General features: G+C 35.2%; 1 protein-coding gene across 7 annotated transcripts in view; it reads right to left on the reverse strand.

The window, feature by feature from the left end:
* LOC105228518 (cyclic nucleotide-gated cation channel subunit A) overlaps positions 1-22,907 on the reverse strand; it is a 50,790-nt gene that overhangs the window by 12,876 nt on the left and 15,007 nt on the right. The window contains exons 1-2 of one of the 7 annotated variants that reach the window (XM_049450941.1): positions 6,297-6,665; positions 3,500-3,800 (exon numbers count right to left, since the gene is read on the reverse strand). The exons of 2 other annotated variants lie outside the window; for them this stretch is intronic. In XM_049450941.1, the coding sequence (XP_049306898.1) occupies positions 3,500-3,547 (48 nt within the window). In that variant the 5' untranslated portion in view covers positions 3,548-3,800; positions 6,297-6,665. Of the gene's footprint in view, positions 1-3,499; positions 3,858-6,204; positions 6,666-22,907 lie in introns of those variants that run through there. 4 more of the 7 variants (XM_029552358.2, XM_019991470.3, XM_049450939.1 and 1 more) reach the window with 4 other exon arrangements.

Below are 22,907 nucleotides of genomic sequence, written 5' to 3' on the forward strand. Positions count from 1 at the left end.
AGATACATATATCCCGGGGTTTCTTAAAAAATTCTCAAATCGAAAAGTTGTAGAATAATCTTTTTAGCTCTTGCCCTTCTATATTCTCTTCCGCTGCCTTGGTGGTGTCAAACTGTGAACAATTACAATTCTATTCGACCGCTTCATTTCTATGCATTCTTTAAAAAATATGGTTGTGAGTTGTTGAGGACAATGTGATACTGCCTGTGACAGTATTTAATCCATTAACGTGTCTAGCAAGAATTCTATCTGCTGTGTGGGCTGTCACTTCGCTACATTATCATTACATATGTATGTGTTTACTACATCATTGTTTACAAAATATCAAGAATTTTCATGAAATAATAATGCAGACGTAACTTTGTGACCTTGAGGGTAGAATGTTATGTAGTATGGGATTGAGTAAAAGACTTTAAAACCACTAGGTTTGAGAAGAGAATGGCTACTTGTGGGAATATATTTTTTTCTTCAGTTCTTTCGTGATCAATTAACACTATATGGATACATTATCGTAATTTCAACCTTTATACTATATATTGATATCACATTTCAAATCACCACATGGGTTCTCAATGAAAATCCTTATCCTAGTACTATCTTGTCTGCCTGTGTAAGGTTTTCCAATATAAATGATATGATATCTACATATGTGTCGTTCCGGCTATTTCTAATATATCTTAAAATGTGTTTTTTTTTTCATCGTATGTAGTAAAGTTTAGCAATTTCATCATCGAAAGATGTACTCAAGAACAACATTTACAAATTATTTATTTTTATTATTAAAATAATCGTTTATCCAATTGCAATTTTATGCGCGATTTTGCCATTTTATGGTCGTAATAATCGTCTACCTATGTTCGCTATTCATTGAATTGTTGAAAATTTTCAGCCATGTTCAAGTACACAAAACTCTAGGAACCACTCGAAGTAATGATAATATTGTCGCCGTTCTGGAAAGTGTTGCTAAAGGCCGCCATTTTTCGATTCCAAGACATTCTCAATCATTGGGACTATCTCAAATCATAATCTGCCGGATTTTGAGAAAGGATTTGGGCTTGCATTCATATAAAATTGTTCTCACTCAAGAACTGAAGTCACGTAGCCTGATTTTGCCTCAGAACAACTTTAAAACGATAAAGATTTTTTCAGAAAATCATCTTCTCCGATGAGGCTCACTCTCGTCTGAGTGGTGCGGTTGATAACCAAAACTATCAATTATGTTGCGAAGAAAATACGCAAATTATTCATGAAAAAATTGACAGTTTGGTGTGGTTTTTGGTCTGGTGGCATCATCGGTCCGTACTTCTTTCGAAAATAATCTGGTGACACCGTAACTGTTACTGGATGGCTGTATAGATCGATGATAACCAACTTTTTATGGCCGCAATTGGAAGAAGTTGATCTTGACAACATCTGATTCCAACAAGACGGAGCTACGTAGCACACATCACGTGCAACAACCGAATTATTGCAAGAAAAATTTGGAGATTCCATTATTTCAAGAAATTGTGACATTGAATGGCCTCCTAGAAGTTGTGATTTAACATCATCAGACTTTGGGGTTATTTGAAGTCATTGGTCTTTAGCAATAAACAACGCTATCTTCAAGCTTTAGATTGCTGGTATTGATATTTGGCGCGCCGAAGAGATTAATAATACCGCCTGGCTGTGTATAAATGGTTGCTTTTTGTATCTTCCCGTAGTTGTTCAGCAGATCTCCACAGACCTTCTCTTTGCTTGGTAGACGGAATGATAGAGATATAACAAGATCTTCGGAGTATACCGTTCTACACTGCAGTCCATCTTAGATTCAGCGATATAAATTAAGTTAGTATTCTCCTCTGCCATTCCCGTCTATAAGGTTTTAGTACTATCAGATTTAGAACAGAAAGCTTTTGAAGTCTTTTTTTAGTATGGATTTTATAATAAGTATTAGTTGAATAGAATCCCTTTAACTGTTTTATGTAAATCCTTTTTTTAATTTCCTTTTGATAAGTTAAAGGAAGTCCTTATAAGATAAGATAAATAAATGAGAATTGCACCGTGAACTTAGGTCTATCGAGCCTTCTCTTAAGTTACAACGACCAACCTAGCCCCAGAGTATTGATAAATTCCAATATACTGCAAGGTGCTAGTGAGACGAAACATGAATCCAAGGTCCTTTAACCTGCATCTGCAGACTGCTGTGCCGTCAATTAGCAGGTGGTCTGGAGTTTCAGGCTCCCTGGCGCAGAACCGGCAGGAAGCTAGACCCATGTTAAATAAGTGCTCCTTGACCTTACAGTGGCCTGTGCAGAATGCTAGTAGCCTGAGCTTGTCCCTAGGGAGGTTGATGACATATTCAAACCTGCTAAGGTTGTAATCGCTCATTAGAAACTTGGCATGGCGCATGCCTTGGCCACCGCGATGAAAGGTTTAGGTCTTACCATGTAGCGATATGATCTCGTAGGCAGAGATTGTTTTAAGTGCCGCTTGACTACCGCTAGGTTATACGTTCATTGCGATAGTTGCGTTGGAGGTTTATCTCCGACCGATGGCAAAGGCTTCTGCTTGAAAAATGATTTGAAAACTTCCCTTAGGCATAGGAGGACTTGATTATATTATCCCTAACCAGTAGGTCGAGAGAGAAATCTTTCCATTCTACCTTACTGCTAAGGGTAACTTTGAACTTCTTGGTGAAGTTTACCCTATTGGTAATGCTATCCCTTGGGAAAAGAGCCAATGGTATTATACAACTTAATTCCTTCTTCCGCTGGGATTAGATTATATTCTCAAAAGTTACCCATTTCTCAGGATCGCCAGTATGGGATCGCTATTGCATATATGTGGCACACAAATTGAACTATCAAGATGAAGTTCGCAAATGGAAAATGTCTTTATTTAATAAGACATCTTCACGGAATTTGACATAAAAACTGACTGATCAAAGTCAAGATAAAAATCTTCTTTCTTTATTAAGTAATCCTAAGAGGACTTGAATAATGTTATGTCAAACAATGTGGCTAGAAAGAATGAACATTTCTCCATTGATTGCAAGTCTTTGGACATATTTTTAGTTATATATATATTGCCTAAAAGTTAGGCACCTTTGAAAAGCTACAGGCAACTTTGAATATGTATTAAGATTACAGATGACTTATAGCAATATCTAACTCAGAACTGGCTTAAAATTGGTGATTCGAATATCATGTATATTTTGTGAAACGACCGTTTTTGTTAGATTTATACGGATAGTAGCTATCCTTTAAACATCTCAGAATCTTGTCGAAAATTCGGATTCATATCCCTACGCTATAGCTTCATTACTCTACTCTATAGGTTCTCTTGTACTATTGTTGAATTCCTATTAGTTAATTGCCTCATATTTATTGTTTAGTTTTCTAGGACAATACAAGCTAAAAAAGTATTTCCTGATGAAAATTGTCAACAAACTATATTTATATATTGCTTAAAAGAAATTTTAAGAAATATATATGTATGTCATTTAGGGAATCTTTACCAGTTCGCTTGTTCCGGCTATCGTTGCAACATCAACCGAATGCACCATTTTTGTTGCTGTTTGTTTTTGATATGCAGCTTTATGTATTATAAAATTAAATTTTGATTAAATTTCCCACTTTTCTTGCGATCAATTCAACACAATCAAATTACAATTTGGTTTTCGACGAAAATAAACACTTCACTCCAAGCGAATTACGCAATTTATCGCTCATAATATTTGCGTTTTATAGTTTTATTTCGCCTCCATAGTCGCCATTGTCTCATCACTTCAACACTTGAATTTATTAGCGTACTTTCAGCTAAACAAAAAATTCCAAAGAAATTTTCAATAAATTCAGAACTGTCGTCATCTATGCCTTGCCGAGTAAAAACAGAAACAAAACACAAACAAACTTTAAAATAAAAATTGTCAATAATAAAAGAGCATTTAAATTAAAATTCCAATGGACGCTGGCCGCAGGCAGAATAGAAGCTTACAAGCTTACAGTTGAGTGCTTGGGGTGCGGCGGGGCGTATGAGCAACACCAAACACTCAGCTCACTCAGCACATCAGTTACGTCTACACTTCATAGACATGAGTAATTTATGATATTTTTGGCTTTTTTATTACAATTTTTATTGTTGTTGTTATTGTTCATTGCGCTTGCGCATAACGAGTTGCGCATGTGCGTATAAATTACACGATTTGTACTTCAGAATTATTTTTAACACGAGCGATTCGGAAAAAATCACACAATTTTTTTGTTGTTTTTGTTGTAAAGAATAAATAAATTTTAGTAATCGATCAGCGCGATAACGGGCTATAACGGGTATAGTTGCACACGCGTCGCAGAGCCGCACCGTGAGCGCAGCGTAGCGACAGTTAGTTGAAAATAACGTTAAATTCCGTTGCAGTTAGGCGCTGCTGCTGGAGTTGGCGTCAGTTTGGGTGGCGCATGCGCATGCATTTATACTACATGTACTAGCGCCTTGTTTACAACAACTTTATTACTACTTATAAATGTAATAAATACGCGGTTGTCAAACGTTTATGGTTAGACAACAAATTTCCGTGCCTAGAAATGCTAACTGGCAGTGGTTTCACGAAATTTTCAATAAAAATTTTTTTTTATTTTTTCGTTTTTTGTTTTTTGTACGTTTGTGTTAACTGCGGTCTCCTTAAAATTATATTTTATAATAGTTAATAATTTGTTAAACTTTGAAGCCTAGGGTTTTTTTTAATAAATTAATAATCTCTATATATTCTAAAAAATCAAAAAAGCTATAAAAAATTAGCGTGTTGTACCTTTCTTAGCGAAGAGAATATAGTTTGAAATTTATAGTGTTCTTAAAAAGTCCACACTGATTATAATATATATTTTTTTAACATTGTACTGGAAATTAAAAAAAGACTTTATATAAATTTTTCTTCTTAAATGAAAAAAATATTTTATAATTTTTACTTTTATTAAAACTATATAATATTAATTTTATTTTTCAATAAAAAAAAATAATTTAAAAATATAATAAATATTGTTATATGTCTTGATATTTTTGGAGATTTTAAATTATTTTAGATAAATTCGGACTAGAAATAATAAAATTGGTTTATTTTTTCAACAAAAAATGTATTTAAAAAATTTTCCAAAAAATTACAAAAAAAAATAATATATTGCTTATAAGTATTATTTGATATTTTCGGAAATTTTAAGTTTTTTTTAGGTAAGTTCGAACTAGAAAATAATAATATTGTTTTATTTTTCAATAAACAAATATATAAAAAATTTTTTTCAAATAATTTATTAAATAAAAGGAAATAAATACATTTTATATTATTTGTTTTTTACTCAAAGAAAAATAACATTTTCCTTAAAAAATATATATTTTTGTAATGAGAAGGCTTTATGTTATAACTGTCTAATTCAGATTTGCTAAATAATTATTTTGTTTTAAGAAAACAGATCAAGCAAAACGTTATTTAATAAAATTTCAGTTATTTTTAACACCAATTTTATAACATTTCTTAAAACGTTAGGTGCTTTAGCTTGCTTGTCTTAATTATGTAAATCGGCTTGACATTCTGAATAATAATTATTATATTTTTTATTTTTTCGAAACTCTGTGGTCTTGGAATAATTTATTTATTATTTAATAAAAATAGTTTTTTGTCGATTTTTAATTAATTGCTTTTTTTAATCTGTAAAATATATTTGTTGTTGTTGAAATTTTTTACTATTGGTGTTTAATAAAAATATTTTTTGTTGATTTTTGGTTAATGGTTTTTCTAAGATCTTTCAAATATATTTGTTGTTGTTGATGTTGTAAATAGTAATAAAATATGTTTTTTTCTCGAATTTTAATTAATTGTCTTTTATTGTTGTTGTTGTAAATTTTTATTGTTGTTGTAAATTTTTATTGTTGTTGTTGTAAATTTTTATTGTTGTTGTTGTTGTTGTTGTAAATTGTAATAATTTTTTTTTTTTCGAATTTTAGTTAATTGTTTTTTTATTGTTTTTGTCTAATACATTTTTGTTGATTTTTAATGAATTTCTTCTAAGTCCTCGAAATATACTCCTTGTTGTTGTAAATTTTATTATTGTTGTTGTAAGCCAAGCTAAGCTAAATCTATTTCCTATTATAAAAATTGAAGCTCTTAAAATTGACTTCTTGCTGTTATGCCACAACATTACAAAATTTTTAATTTTGGTAAATTAATTTCCTCACAATTTATTTCGTATATTTTATCACCACATTATAGTATACATTTTCATTGTAAATTTATATCAACCATTTATTTCAAACCGGCGCTTACTAACTTCCACGCACTACTAATCCATGCTCGTTGCGCGCAATCAGCACATAATCAAGCGAACACTGCGTTTTGCGACTAGCTGCGCACACGCATGCGCGTCTAATTGTTCACGATGACTGACTGCCCAACTATCCAGCACTTCGCGGAACGCTACTGCTGCCAACGTTGTAATATTGCCTTAAACGCCGACCGCTATGAGTGGCAGCCCAAATTGGCAGTGAGTGCTCTTCAAATGCGAAAACAAAAAACAAATTAAATTATTTTAATATTTTCTATCTAACGCTACTAACAATTTTCGCTTGAGTGTGCGGGCAGTGAGTTCGCATTGCTACGCGCTTCAATTAAAAATTTGTTGTTAACACGGTTGCCAATTAATTTGACAGAAATTGTTGTAATATAAGCGCTGCTGTTGTTGTAGTTTTTGTAATTCAACGATTTTGGGATTGTTGTTGTTTTTGTTGTAGTATTTTCAACTAAATTTTTCAACGAATTTATTTATTTTATACAATAAACTTTATTCTGGTTTTTGTTTTTGTTGTTGTTGTTGTAGTTTTCTAAGCTTGTTGTTGCTGCTGTCAACATTTGCACAGCAACTTGTCGTCATTGCTGGCGGCAAACGTGGCTCAAGCGTTTGATGGAAATACATTTCCAATGTTTTTGTTGTTTTGTGTAAGTTCCTAAATCTTGTTTTCGCTTATTTCAACGAGTTTAATTTTAAAATTATTTCAAAATCATTTGCATAAAATTGTTCGAATTAATTAATAGGTGATTTTGAGATTTATGAAGTGACACCGATTATTATTCGTAATTATCGTTTACTTTATAAGGATTAGAGTAAGCAATTAAAAATAAAATGAAATAAATAACGCCGTAGACTGGTCAAGTTAAGACGATAATTGGGCATAGCCACTCCCACTGGCGTGCTCATGTGGCAGATAGTTGTTTCGCTACAAAGCGTCATGAAGAATGGGAAGAATTATAAGAAAGGTCTAAAGATGTATTTGTACCTTGTTTTCACTTATAACATAATCATCAGATAATAGCATAATCTCACAGATAACCTAAAAATAATCGACCTCGGCATCAATTCTGCTTTGAGAAAGCAACTTCGGTACTAAAAAATTAATCTAATCAATGAATGTTGTAGAGGATACCGTCTTAACGAGCAAAACCCACATTAATACCATATGAACCACCACTTCATAAGCAGAACACTGCGAATTCAGTAGCCAAGTTCCCTTCTATCTATTTCAGACGAAAAGGATCTCCAACATTATATATCACAATACGTAGAACAAAAAAGACATCAAAATTCCACTACCGATATACCGGACTCAATGTAAATGGCTTTGGCGCTTTATACCCAACAAACATGTTGACACCAAAATGGCAAATTTACCATATATACGCTTACGAATCAGAGATACAACATTTTAACCGACTACGGTACATAAGGTAATCATAGCTTTAGATCAACTTAAAGTAATCAAATTAGATATAGAAGACAACTTCGAGCTTCTCAAAAAACGTAAAGCTTGTTTCCCGCACTTTTGAACGTTTTCCGTTTTTGATGAAAAAACTATTTGCGAACGCATTATTTAAAACAAAAAATATATAATATATTGTATATCGGCCAGTATCTTGACATTTATTCAAGATGATTTCCACACGAAAGTTTATTGTCGGGTAACTGATTATCTTCTGACCACGCGTTTGAAGCAAATTAGCCTGAACAGATGTAAGCAGCTTCATCAGTGGTCAAGCTATAGAAGTGATCGTATATTTTTCTGGTAAAGTTTGCAAAACGACAAAATGTACTAAAAACTTCCAAGAGCGATAAAAGGTTATACCAAGGCTTCAACGGGTCTACCATCTAGCTGCTGCGATGGTTTGGTTAAGGAGTCTCGTATAAAGGTGTTACCCTCCTTCACTTCTCTGAAAAAGAATATAAAACTGGGGAAAAAGTGTAAAAGCAAGATTTTGAGAAGACTTGGTAAATCAGTTAAGCAAAACTATCTACGACGGAGAGGATTGGATCTTTCAACAATATTCCCATCCAGCAAAAAACTCAAAACCCAACCAACAGTGCCTTAGAAGCAATATACCCAATTTAATAGTGGCAGATGATTAACCGTTTGGAAATCAAGATTTGAAACTAAAGTTGGAAAACATAGCCTATTACGTTTTTAACAGAAATTTGAACAATCTCTAATTTTTGGTTCTATACCGTTTACAACGCTTCTTACAAAACTTTCTAACGACGTTCGCAGCAACGCGAAGGAACGACTTAACTCATTTTAGGTCGAGATCTTAAATTGGAAGCGTACAAATTACAACTTGTGGAAGAACTGAAGCCGCACAATCTTTTCAAGTGGCATCTTGGAAAGTTGCAAGAAGATCCGACGTTTTCGAGTCAAAATTTGTTCAGCGATGAGATCAATTTCTGGCTCAATTGGTATGTAAAAAAGCAAGATTGCCACATTTAGGATAAAAAGCAACCTGAAGAGATTCAAGAGCTGCCATTTCATCCAGAAAAGGCAACGATTTGGTGTGGCGAGGGTCCATATTTTTTGATAACGATTACGGTGAGGACGTAACCGCTAAAGGCGACAGTTAACCCACTCTTTGATGCCTAAAATGGAAGCTTGATCTCGGTGATACTTAGTTTCAATGAGATGGCGCCACTTCCCACATATCGCATCAATCAATGGAGTAGTGAGTAGATAGGTAGGCCTTGGAGCTGAAATATCGCGCGTGTCATTCGCCAGTTACTAGTCGAAATGCTCAAACGAGTTATCGGAAATTTGGATGAACGGATGGACCATCCCAGGCGTAGCTACGGCTAATAATAATAATAATAAGATAAATTCTTCACAAAATAAATGCCAACGACTAGTGTATCCTCGTTAAATTTCAAGTTTCCTTTACAATTATTTATAAACCAAAAGGATCCTTATTTAAGTATGTAATTATTCAAATATTCATTTGACCAACAGCCACACCTATACACTGTATATATGTTGCCCTCCACTGCATTTAAAATTGATAAGTTATTAAAAAATATTTATTTATTCAGGAAACGGTAATTGTCAATTCAAAGCCAAATAACTGACCTACACCGCAATAATTGTCAAAAATTCATATTTCTTTTTGAAATATTTGATCCATGCAAAAAAAAAAATATTATCACAATTGTTGGTAAATAATTGAAATGCAACACTGCGTTGTCATTAGCATAAACGAAGATTATGAAAAATATTCAATTGAAACTAAAGACGGCAATCAGAGCTAATAAATTGACAGAATACTGAGTATGTACAAACAGTCCAATACACCCATCCATACATACAAATATACTCCCACACACACATACATACATACGTATATATTATTACTACACTCATGCAACATACACAAGTGCAACCATTCAAGCTCAACAAGCTGCTGGTCAATCAAATCGAATCGAATCGAACGGAATACTCATGAGAGTACTATTGAATAAACGAATGCTTCTGTATTATTCATTGTCGTCACGGCACACCGAAATCACCACTTGGTGGACACATTTGGAGAGCACGTGCCTGGAGTGGCAAATGAGTGCACCATTGGGCAGCTATTTTGTATCACAAAATTGTTGTTGACTTGCTGACTAGTAGGTTTTGTTGTTGTTGGATTACTACTGCTTCGTACTACTGGAACATATTTTATATGATTTTTGCTGTTGTTGAATTCGTGTTGTGTGTTAGCTATGCGGGCAATGAGGTGCTTTGAACTATGCTGGGCGTACCTGTTGTGGTTTAAACATAATATATATGTACATACCTACATATGTAGTTCTACGAACAAATCTATATGCATGTATGTAGTTATGTATACTACTGACAGCAAGCACGTGCTCACACGTGAACCTAAGTATACATATATGTAACTATGTGTGTCTGTTTCCATGTAATTTTTATGCTGGTTGGATCGCTTCCTAAGCCATTTCGCTCCCAAAAGTGTTGTTGTATATAATTTGTATATACATATACGCTATATTGCAAGCATTTTGTTTAGTTTCTCGTTTCATTGTCAATCCTTGACATTCGAAATGTTGGTGGCTTCATTCTGAACTTCCAAAAAAGGGCACATTGACCCTTAAACGCAGCCATAAACTATTTTAACTGTTATTTGTTGTTGTCTCTCACAATAATTAATATCCGTAAGCCATATTCGATAGTGAGCAGTTTAGTTAGTTAGTTTTAAACTTAAACAAAATGTAATATTTCGCTATTAGTATTATCTACATTGTAATTGACGCATAAATTATGTGCTTCGCTGACAATAAAACTATTTGTAATTATGCATAACTACAAGTACTAATAGTAAAATTTTAAATATGTATTACGTATTAACATATGTTTGTATAAATACGCATATATGTTATGTAAATGATAGAATTGAATGTGCAGCCGTTGACTGACTTTTGAATTTAGATGAGCGCTGGCAATGGCCAATTGGCAACAAAATGAAAAATTTCATTCAAAGGTGACTAAGGAGGATGAGGGGCTACTGCGAGCGGCTATGGCAGAAAATACCATGTACTACTATGTTTACAAATGAAGAAAGTAACCTTTATGTACCGGTGCATAATTGTCAAAAATTCTATCTGATTAAATTTGATCGGACTGGTCCATTTAAACTTCACATAAAAACCCGATCGATAAAATTCTTTTTCTGAATTGACACAACCTACTGTTGGTAGATGTGATGGTGATGTGAGTTTGATCTCAATATGTCAATAAGTGTGACATTGGACGCTGCTTATTTTCGATGCAAAAATTTTGCAGAAGCCTTCTCCTTTCTCTGGTATAGCGTGGAACACTCTTACAGCTGGAGTGTCTTCGTCCATTCGAACGACATAATCTAGTCAGCATAGCGGCTGTTTCTTAATTCGCACTATGTATGTATATGTCGTCGTATATTTCTTACAGATCAGTGTTTTATTATTTCATAATTCATCGTTGTTCGTCGAGAGGATTTTACTTCTCAATTGCCTACTCAGTTCGAAGAAGCATCTGTTAGCAAGAGTTATTCTGCGTTGGATTTTGAGGCTGACACTGTTTTTGGTTTTAATGCTGGTTCCAAGATAAACGAAATTATCTACGACTTTGAAGTTTTGACTATCAACAGTGACGTGGGAGCCAAGTCGCAAATGTACGTTTGTTATGTTCAATGATAGCGATGCCATCGGGATACGTCAGCAGGTCTACACTCTTGTAAAATATTGTACTTTCTCTATTTAGTTCTGCTGCTCGAATTCTTCACCAAACTCAGACATCGCTCCTTTTCGTGCTGTCATAAGCAAATTTGAAACCGACGAAGAGGTACGCAAAACTTTATCTATAATAATAACATCTGGTTAGTATGATGTGCTCACTTAGTACCTGAATAAATTATCATACTACTAACTGTCTGATTTTAAGTACATGCGCTTGTGATATGAGTCCAAACGCTTATTCAGCTTGCAGTGGTCAGTGTAAAATGCCACCATTAGTCTTAGTTTATTCTTGGGAGTTCGATTGCATATTTAAATCTGCACAGATTGTACCCCCATTAGCAACTTGGCATGCCGTATGTCTGCTCCTTCTTCGTCCCGGAGCAACTTTTTTCTGGTATGGAGACTCACTTCAGTGAAGGGTTTATGTGCTATCATGTTAGTGGATGCTGAGGAGCGAGTGAACTCATCAGTCAGTTCGTTACCGGCTATACCCTTGTGACCGGGCACCCAAATTAGGTGCACTTGATTACGTTCCGCTAAGCTGTTCAGCCGTTCTCTACACTTCTCCACAAGTAGCGACTTGATCCCGTAGAAAGAGACTGATTTTATTGCCCCTTGATCGCTGTATGTTTATATGTTGATTGCGGTAGGTGCGTTGGATATTTATCTCCATGCACCGACATATGGCAAAGACTTCTGTTTGAAAAATGCTCGGAAATCTTTCCGTATCTCCGACGTTTTCGAGCCGTCAGTGTATCACTAGATTGTACTATTCCTAAACAGTAGATCAAGAGTGGAATCATTCCATTCAGCCTTATAGCTAATTGCACACCATTAGTGCTTTAGTCGCTTTGACCAAGGTCAAGTCAACTTGCTGTTTCCACCGCTGAGTGGAGTCCAGCATGAGACCAAGATATTTGATCATGTTACCTAGTAGTAAAGTTGCAATATTTAACGCAAATAAAGCTTATATTTATTCTTTACGACTGAATCAAGCATATCTGTAATTAAGTTCTAATTTCGATTTTACCACGCAAAATTTGTAGATTATGCTGTATGAAAATGGGATAATTTGAGTGGAAGTTTTTATCTTATTCTGTATTAAATTGCTTTTCTCTTCGCAATGAAAAAAAATTATTTTCTTTTTTCCTTTTATATATATTTTATTACCTGACTAAAGAGCTACGATTTAACATCTCTCTCGTTAACAAAATTTTCTCCAGCGTACTAAAGCATTTCATTATAGCCTGATTGTCACAAAAAACTCACCTTTATATGTAATGACACCCACACATACATTTGCGGTACAAATAACTGCATTTACGCCTTCATTCATAACTTCTTTCTCACATTAATTCCACACTTTTTACGATTACTCATAATCATCATGCCAACGTCCACGCATTTCCATAGAATGCTTTAAGTTATTACATTATATAATGTACAAATGTGTAGTGTACATACTTATATTATCATTCTCGCCTGCATATACATATGATATATGCATATTGCATACACAAGAATATACTTAAGTCACTCATACGCAACGCCAACCCGCATCTAAACGCATTTATCGCCAACCAAATAGTTAGGCGACTTAGTATATAGCGATTTCTAAAGGGGGGTTAAAGTCTTCACACAAGCAATAATAGAGTAACTGCAAAAATAACAACAACGCCAATATGGTGTTTTTGGCTTTTTACGCCAACCACGCTCATTCGCGCTGAGGTCGCTATTGTGGTGGCAAGAAACTGAAGTGGATCAGGTCAGCAGCCGCGATGACTGCCTGTGGCACAATATTTTTGCTTATGCGACTTATATGAAACACATGTGCATACATCGTGTTGGTGGTGCGCATTTGGGAAAGACTCTTTGTTATTGCTTTTAATATGTGACAATGGCAGTAGAGTCTTCCATTCAAAAAACAATCTTCCAACTAACAGACTCTGTATATGATTTTATATAATTTGTGCATTTGCGAACGTTTCTCCTCATATGTGCTGTTATTTGCCCGAGTATAATGTCACTTTCATACTTTAGTGCTTACATGCAGAGCACTCTTACTTAGGCTAAGCACATTTCAGTTGCCAAACAGTACAAGTCAGCATATATGCATCATAAATGCGTTAAATTTCGTTATGAGAATTTGCGACTACAGCTCTGTTTACTGCCATTAATCTCTAAAATGTGTTTATAAGCTTGAATTCTAACATAAGACTTAACTAACATATTTTAGTTGGAATTAAGTTATTGTCATTCTTTTTTTTTTGATATTTATATATATCTAAACTCGATATAAGGCAACTGTTAGATGGCATTTCAAGCTACTTACGTACGGCTGCAAACGAAACTATGGATTTTCAGAAAATGAAAAAGAACATCTAGTACAAAGAGGAGTGCAATGTCGTAGACGAGAGAAAACAGACTGCTTACATCGCAACGTTACGACCACAACACGTGCGGGATGGGATAGATACGGAGAGTTGAAGAGGGAAACGAGAAGCATTTGCAGAGTGGAAAAGAGAGAGGCCGAAATACGCAGAATTTTTTTAAACGGAACATACACGTACTCTTGTAGCACCTCCCGAGGTGATCTACTGATGCTTTAGTGCCCAGAGAATACTAAAATTTTGGAGGGAATATTTCCTCAGTCTGCTAAATGACAGTAAAAGCATAACTGGGGATGGTGAACCTGATTCCCCAACCGGTGACGATGGAGCGGACGTTCCATTGCCCGACCGTAAAGAAGTTCGAATAGCAATCAGCTGTCTAAAGAACGACAAATTGAAGAACTGATAAGGAGAATGCATCAGTTTCTTTGTAGAATATTAAGAAAAGCCCACCGTCAACAAACTGATTGGACATTTTCAGTGTGGCTTTGGGCCTGGGAAATTAACATCTGACCAGATATTCATTATGCCCTTCATCTTGGAAAAGACCTGTGAAAAGACGATGGACACACACCACCTCTTTTTTGATTTCCAGTTTGCTTTTGACAGCACGCAGAGCTAATACGGCTGTATAAACTGACGTTGAGCAATACCAAAAGCTCTAGAGGCATTATAGGTCTGAGAGTATTCGACGCAGCACTGAGAGCAATACCTCTATTCCGTTGGTAGAGGTAGAGAAGGACCTGTCTATACTTGGAATCTCCAATTGGCGCCAAACAGCTAAAAGTAAGAGCGACTGGCGCGCTGTTGTATTGTAAGCTGTTCTATTCCAATAAAGGAGAAGAAACTGATAATCCTCAAAAATTGATAACTGAAAAAGTTAATTTATCATTTTTCTTGCATATTACGATGGTGTTTACCTTTAAAAACATCATAATATAGTATATTTTTTGATTTATATCTTAACTATTTTTCAAAGCGTACCTACCATCCAAAAATTTTGACTAAAAGTCAGCTTATTATAAAACCACCAATATTTTAATTTCTGTTTTTTCATACAATGTTTAGATTTGTTTCCTACAAAGAAGGCCGGAGTCCCGACAGTGGAGGAGCTTTAAATATTTAATCTTTTCTCCTTCTTTTCTTCTTATACCCTGAACAGTAAAAACCCCACTTAGCCTGGTAAATTATTAGCAAAATGTATACCAAATAATCAGCATTTATTTAAAAGTCGTATACGTGTTATGCCAACTCTAACGACAATTTAGCTTATTAATTCATAACTGACCTTGCTAATTTGAAATTCACGAAAAAATATTATCATAAATATTCATGCACACAACAATGTATACGCAAATTGCATATAATATTAGGAAACAGATAAAAAGCTTTAGAAACACACACACAAATACTTTAACGCATATGTTTAATAATTTCGAATAGACTAAAATTCCTGGGTTAAGCTAACTTCGAAAGTATGAACATTAGGCTTTCATAATTTTTTGGCCGCACTCATGCAGAAACAAGTACGGACAGACAAATGCGTACACAACGTAAATGCACACCTGATGATTAGGTCAACTCAAGCCTCAGTTATAATCCGACAGGGCAATTCATACTATATGTGAATGCGGAAATGCAACAAGTTATTAAATTACAATAACAACAAATACAAGAGAAGCTGTAAACTGTGTTAATGTAATAACAATTACACTGGTAATGGCGACTGACACACAAGCCATTGACTTTGAAATGTGGCGACAGTGGCTTAATAGCGGTTATAACTAACTGGTAGTAATGACATTACTCACGTATAAATCTATATACATTCACTCACTCACTTACTGCCTGTCGGTCGCAGGTATAGTCGAAGAGCCAGTAGTAGAGGAAGTAGCGGAAATGTCAAACCACCAGCAGCCTCGGTGGTTTACAGCAATATCATAACTATATATGTATAAATATACTTGTATGTATGTACTCCAAGTAATATTTATACCCTAACAGAACTTATTGAATCTAGCGCCATCTGAGTGAGAATTTTATGACATTTCAATGATTGGTAGTGAAGTTATTGCGTTTTAAGTGTCAGTATGTTTGTGTTATCGGTGCGAAAATGAGCTTCGAACAAAGAGCTAACATTGAATTTTGTTTTAAAATTGATAAAATTTTACCGAAACGTTTCAATCTATACACTTTTGTATGCGTTTGAACTAATTGTCGAAGCACTTTTGCCACTCTGATTAATACATCTCCAAAACATGTCTTTTGAACGCATCAACCGCCTATGTATAGTAGGTGTCGATAAACGTTGAGCTTTTAGTTTATTCCCTCGGTCAGGGATGAAAAGAAGCCATTCGCTGCCAAGTCAGGAGTACACATCAAATCGATGTTTTGAGTGCTCAAAAAAGCAATTGTTTCAGTCGATGTGTCAGAGCCAACACTGTCGCGGTGAAGAGTGATCCATCTTCGACGGTTGGTTTTCCTGATTTCTTGAAAAACAACTAGCAAATAAATAAATATCACTCAGAATTTAGGGTTTTGTTTAAGTCTAGAGGTATGCTTGCGACATGTCCATTTTTTCTAAAAGCAGGCAATCATTGTCTTGGAAGTGCTTCGTGCGTGAAGAACTTTTGTTGGACTCGGCTTATAATGAAACACCCATGCAGTCGACAAATCTTTACTTTCGAATTCATACACGTAAATCTACAGATGTCACGATGACAATCGCATAACCCTTTTTTCAGCAATTTCCGAATTGTGTAGAATCCAACATAAACAAATTGAATATATGCCAGTCACACTAATGCCCATAATTGTCTGAATCTCGTGATAGTTCACATGACGATCTGTCAATATCAAATTGCGCACAACATTAATAGTTTACGGAATAACAACTGATTTTGGTTGACCTTTCCGAAATTCGTTTTAGAGTAATCTAAGACCTCGATGAAATTCACCATACCATCGAGAAACACTGGTCCTTGATCGAGCTTCATTGTCAAAAATTTAATTAAGTTCACCTATGCACTATTGATGAGTTTACCGACAGTTAATGAAAAGCTTTTGATGCATTGTCAGTTCAGTTGTCGTTGATCTAGAAAGAGAATCACGTTTTAAGTTACTGTGTAAACAAGTCCCAAAATGTCGCTCAGCTAATATAGTATATGAGAAAGTCGAAAGCATTTGTACAGATATACCGCAATATAAAGTGGCTATAAATGTCGATGATTTACTAGAACGTGGTTCGATAGGAAAAGTGAACAAAAACTAGTGCATCAGTTTTCTCTGTATTTGAAATATCGCTCTGAAATTTTGTACACATTCTCCCCTCTCTAAGAACTTGCTCATTTGTCGGAATCGCCGATATCGATCCACTGTAGCTTACAGCTGTCATACAAACTGAACGATCGGAATAAAGTGATTGTGTGGGAACTCTTATTTGTGTAGGGTATTATTGCTTCGGTAGAACCGAAATTAAAGTACTTGATTGTTATTTTTGCTAATGAGGATTGCAAGTCGACACATAACAAGGCTAAAAGCCGCACATTTTTGTACTCTTTGAAATTTATTTGACAATGTTTAGACAATTGTTTTTGTTGGTGTTGTATATCGTTATCAAAGTTGAATTGGCTGAGCAGCCTTCGACAATTCATAAACTTTTTGAAGGGCGAAATAAAATGCAAAGAAATCAATAAAACACCATTGAATACCAACAATTTTTTCTGCACTTTTCCTTTCAATTCAAAATTGAATTGTATTGACATTCGAAGGCCAAAAATCATCAAAAACGACAAAAAATTCGGCAAATACTTATGTTGGAACGTGTGTATATGCAACTATAAAATACTAAAAAATATCGATTGGTATGTCACAATTGGCGAATGTCGTTCCTGTTGTTGTTACATTATTTTATTTACCTTATGCGTTCATTCGCAAGTAAAAAATACGCAAACGAAGTCAATTGCTGGCAATAGCGTTTTGCAAACACAAGAATTCAGAGATGATGTAACACACACACACACTCGGAAAGTCGACATTCGTGCTGTTATAATAAATATTCTTACACCCACGCACATATTTGCTTTCGTCGATTCCGTGCCGATAATTTTGATGTTAAAGTGCGGCCACGCTCTGGGAGGCCAATTGTGGAAAGCATTTATTAAATAATAAATTGAACAAGAGCTAAGCATTGCATAAGAATTCTTTAGGAACTATTTAAATAAGGCTTTGTATAAGAGGAAGCCCGATCTTTAGATGTCACAAGATTTAACGCAAAAGAACCTCAAACATCAAATTTCCAACTTCCAATCGCTGCTGAATCGTAACAAAGTCGTATCATCCGCTTCAGATACTTGTGGAGAAAAGTTGGTGAAGCTCTTTATTGGACCTGTATTTCAACAATTTTACTGAAGAAGTAAATAAACGCCCATAAGTATATTTGAACACTTTTTGTGTTCAATTAAGTCAAAACACTTCGCAACCGGCTCGCCAGAAGTTCCCGTTGTAAAGTGCATTCTTATTCTCGACCTAATATTAAGTTATTGGTATGGTCCCTGTTTATGGCAAATGATAGAACTGGTGAAAATTTACATGTTTTCGAACAAAACAGTAAATGTTTGACTTAACTGGGATAATTCTAACTATCTTAAAAAAACCTTCACCTTAGTGCACAAATTATGAATCTCTTTCAATAGATCATAAATAAGAATAAGAAAAAACGTTAAGTTCGACTATTTTGAAGCCCTTCACCGGTCAATTTGTAGACCCTGCATTGTAGATCCTATAAATTATATATGTATATATAAATGGTCAGCGTGGGTGGTCGATTGAACCATGTCCGTCTGTTTCTCCATTAGTCCGTCCGTCTTTGTCTATACGAACTAGCTCCTCAGTTTTTGACTTATAAAGCTGAAATTCTGCACACACCCTCTTCTCGCCAAGAAACTATTAATTTCTCGGAACCACCGATAACGCAAACTCAAAATCAAGTTCTTGTGTGGAAGACTTTTTTTTGCTTAGATGATTGTCTAAAGCAACGAAATAAAACAATCACCGAAGAAATGTTCAAATCAAGTCCTTATGGAATACATCTGTCGTTCCGACAATTCTTCCATAAATTGTTTGCAACTAACGCTTGTCTTATTAGTTATTAGCTCTTTATGATTTTGTTGCGCACTTTAGTATGAAAAGTAGGAATAATCTGGCATTGTACAAATTCGTAAAATGCTTACAGTGCAGCTTAGTACGTCGATATGTGTAACATATGTCATTGTTATTTAGGATCACTGGACCCTTGTGCAGCTTTTGTCTTGTTGTTTTGTTTCGAATTCATTGTTGTCGTTAGTCACTACCTCACTGCTATTTTTTCTCATCTTTAGGTGTTGTGATATTTTCATAAAACATGAATGAAACGCATTAAAGTGGAAGACAATAGAATATAAACTTTATCCTTTTACATTTCATTACTGCAGCAGAGATCCTCATCGTTTTACGCATGTTAAAGGTGAATGCATTTTGCTGTTTATTTCGATGATAGCGATGCTTTATTGTGCTTACTGCTATGGAATTCGTCTTAATATTTCATGAATTCTGCTTATACAAACCCTTTGTGCATCACGATAGAGACTTTCCAACCTTGACGTTTTAATCCATGTTGAAATAAACTCCTATTCCTAACTGTTATTAGAGGTGATAGCTATTAGGACAAAGCGGGATATACTATACGTAAAGTAGAGATCGTCCGCTGCCTAGCCTACGACATGAACCAACCGATTCATCTGTCATTAGAAGTCGTTAGCAAGTATGGTTACTGAATGACAAGGCCATGTCGCTGGAGGGATTATAGGCATTCAAGCCTTTGAGGGATTCAATGCAACCCAAAGCCTCTTTGAGATCATGTTCGTCTATCTTTCAGCTTTTGAGGTATTAATCAGAAGTTTTTGACACATCGTTTCCTTCTCCGGAAGCTGCATTGCTATCGGAGTGATATGGCATGTAGTTGGCATACAAAGTGAATATTCGGAATTAAGTCATCGTATTTCAAAAGATGTCTTCAAGAAATTTGGCTGGCTATAGCTTAAAAACAATTACTTTCGCAAGTTTGAAACCTTCATAATCCGTCGTATCAATCTATGTAATCATTAGCCTTCAATATCTATATTTGTTGAAAATTGAAAATGAGAGGAAAATTTCAGCTTAATTGTAGCTACGTAAATGCATTAAAAACCGGTTCAATAGGCAAACAGAAACACACTTGCGCTAAGATTAACCGCCGAATGTCCACTATCCATAATAGGATTATAAGCTTTACAAATACCGCAAACACTTCTAACCAACAGTGCACACACCAAATGGAACTCAAAAAAAAATATTCAAAAACTCGAAAAGCGAAGAAGAATGAAAGACACTGTATAGGCAAGTGCAAAAGTGGCAATGTGGCAGGAATGTGACAACGACTGCCGACGGCTGTAATAAACGTAAGGTCAATGATATCCGCTTGTAGGCTTCCATTCATTCATTCACATCGCTTTGGAAAATCCCTCAAGAGATCACCGCGATAAATCTTCAAGTGAAATTTATATTATCTAAACATAGATACACCCATAGTACTAGAGAGTTATTTTATAGCGTATATTAAGTGAAACATTTCGTCATATTTTTCTTGCAAATATACAGATTTTTTGTGATGCGAGTGTTTATCTGGCGACTTGCTTTGCTGCTTTTGATTGGGCAGAGGCTGTTGTGGCCGTAAAAGTGGCTTCATGGGTCAGTAGTATTATTGTTTTAATGGTTGTTTTGTGTCACCGAGTTTGCGGCCAATGATTTATACTTCTTTTTACATTCTTGAAATTTCTTGCTGCCATTTTCCTTTTAGTAAGGCTACTTAACGCTTGCACTCTGGTTTATTATATTCTTGCAACCAGTTGCTACAGAATATTATAGTTTTGTTCACCTGACGGTTGTACGTATCACCAAACAATCGCAGTAAAAAGGGGCACCTGTGGGAACAATTTGTTGAAAAAGTGGGCGTGGCTCCGTCCTCTAACAAGTTTAAAGTACATATCTCCTAAACTACTTAAGCTACAACAATCAAGTTTGCTGAGTACAAATCTTATAAGAATTTCTACCGACAGTGACAAAATGGAGGAAATGGGAGGATAACCCCGCTCACTCTCCATATAAAGGTACTGTAAAAAACTACTACTGCTAATAACTAAATACGCCAGAGACATTAAATTTTACTACCGAGAGGGTATGAGAAAGCTTAATGGGAGCCGTTGTGAAAATTGGACAATGGGCGTGACTCCGCCCACTTTTTACTGAAATTGGTTGAATCGAACTAATACTTCTATTAGCCCCCATATATTTGTAAAATACCTTACATAAAGATTTCAGAACTTTTGGGTGACTTTGTACCGTATATATGTATCGGTCATTATGTGGGTTATGCCAGTGAAAATAAGATAGCCTGTTTTATTTATAACAGTGTATTTTTGTGCTTAAAATAGATAAACGTGAGTTAAAACTTGGCCTGGCCCCTATATAACTAATATCAGGATTTTTGAAAATCCGGCTGACTTTATTCTACATGATTGGTTTTGCAACTTAAAGTATTTCCCTGGCTTTGATTCTTGCAAGTTCCACCCGAACTTAGCCTTTTCTTACTTCTTTTATAATTCAGTCTTGTAGTAAGCAAATAAAAGTTTTGATTTGCAGTAATTGTAAAAAAAATTGGTATTTTTGGCGGATTGGTATTTTAATGCAATAGGTGTGACATAACCGATGTGAAAATAAGCGAAATCGGATTTTTATTTGCAGGTTGCAGAAGCGAATTGAAGAGTCTATTTTATCGTGAAGACAGGTATTTGAGTCCCACAAGGGAATGACGTGAAGTCGTCGAAAACATGGTTGCCTCATGCATGTCGTGCATTGAACTCTGTTAATAACGATAGCGTCACAAAAAACCCCGATTAGAGGTTGCGAAAAAGACGATTGACTACATCGCTGAAATCAGAAAGCGTTGGCATGCTTGTATTGGCTTAGGAACCTATTGTGAAGGTGATAATAAAGATTTGTTTTATTACTCCTTTGAGTAGATGGGTTTCCCGTCATCAAAAAATTGATTTTGTTATTAATGTTTGTAATAGTTTCTGATATGCAGCCATGAAAAGTTCCGTGTTATCAAAACTGTGTTTTCGAATTCGGTTGTTCAGATTTATCGTGAACTACTTAATCAATCTTAATGAAATTTTACACAGGACTTCGAGCTGTAATTTACATAGGCTGCTATATACATTTCTGGACTAGGCAACACTAAGTGTTGCCAGGTGCAATCTGACATTTCCCTTGGAAAGTTTGACATTTTTTAGCATAACATCACTCAGAACGTTTTGTCATTTAATCGTGAATTGTTTTATTTACAGGGAATTAAAAAATTCATCATGGCCAAAAAATGGAATTAACTCGTGAACATTTTCGTGCGATCATTTTTCACAACTTTCGACGTGGATTATCACGACAAGAGTGCATCGATGAACTAAAATCTTTGTATGGCTATGAAGCACCATCCTATAGCACTGTGAAAAACTGTTACAACGAATTCAATCGTGGCCGACGCTTGCTCAAAGACGAATTCCGTGAAGGTCGTCCAAAAACAGCCGTTGTGCCAGAAAACATCGATGCCGCACGTGAACTGATAATGCAAGACCGTCATGTAACATAGCTTCAGATAGAGGCATGCCTATGCATTTCTCCCACCAGCATACATTCGATATTGCATGAACACCTGGCCGTAAAAAAGGTTTGTTCTCGTTGGATCCCGCACAATTTGACAATCGCTCAAAAAAAGGCTCGTGTGGATTGGTGTAAAGAAATGCTGAAAAAATACAATCGCGGTGCTTCAAAAGACGTTAGTGATATCGTCACAGGTGACGAATCATGGATCTATGCCTATGAGCCCGAAACA

The sequence above is a fragment of the Bactrocera dorsalis genome, chromosome 3 (assembly GCF_023373825.1).
Source record: "Bactrocera dorsalis isolate Fly_Bdor chromosome 3, ASM2337382v1, whole genome shotgun sequence".
Taxonomy (NCBI): domain Eukaryota; kingdom Metazoa; phylum Arthropoda; class Insecta; order Diptera; family Tephritidae; genus Bactrocera; species Bactrocera dorsalis.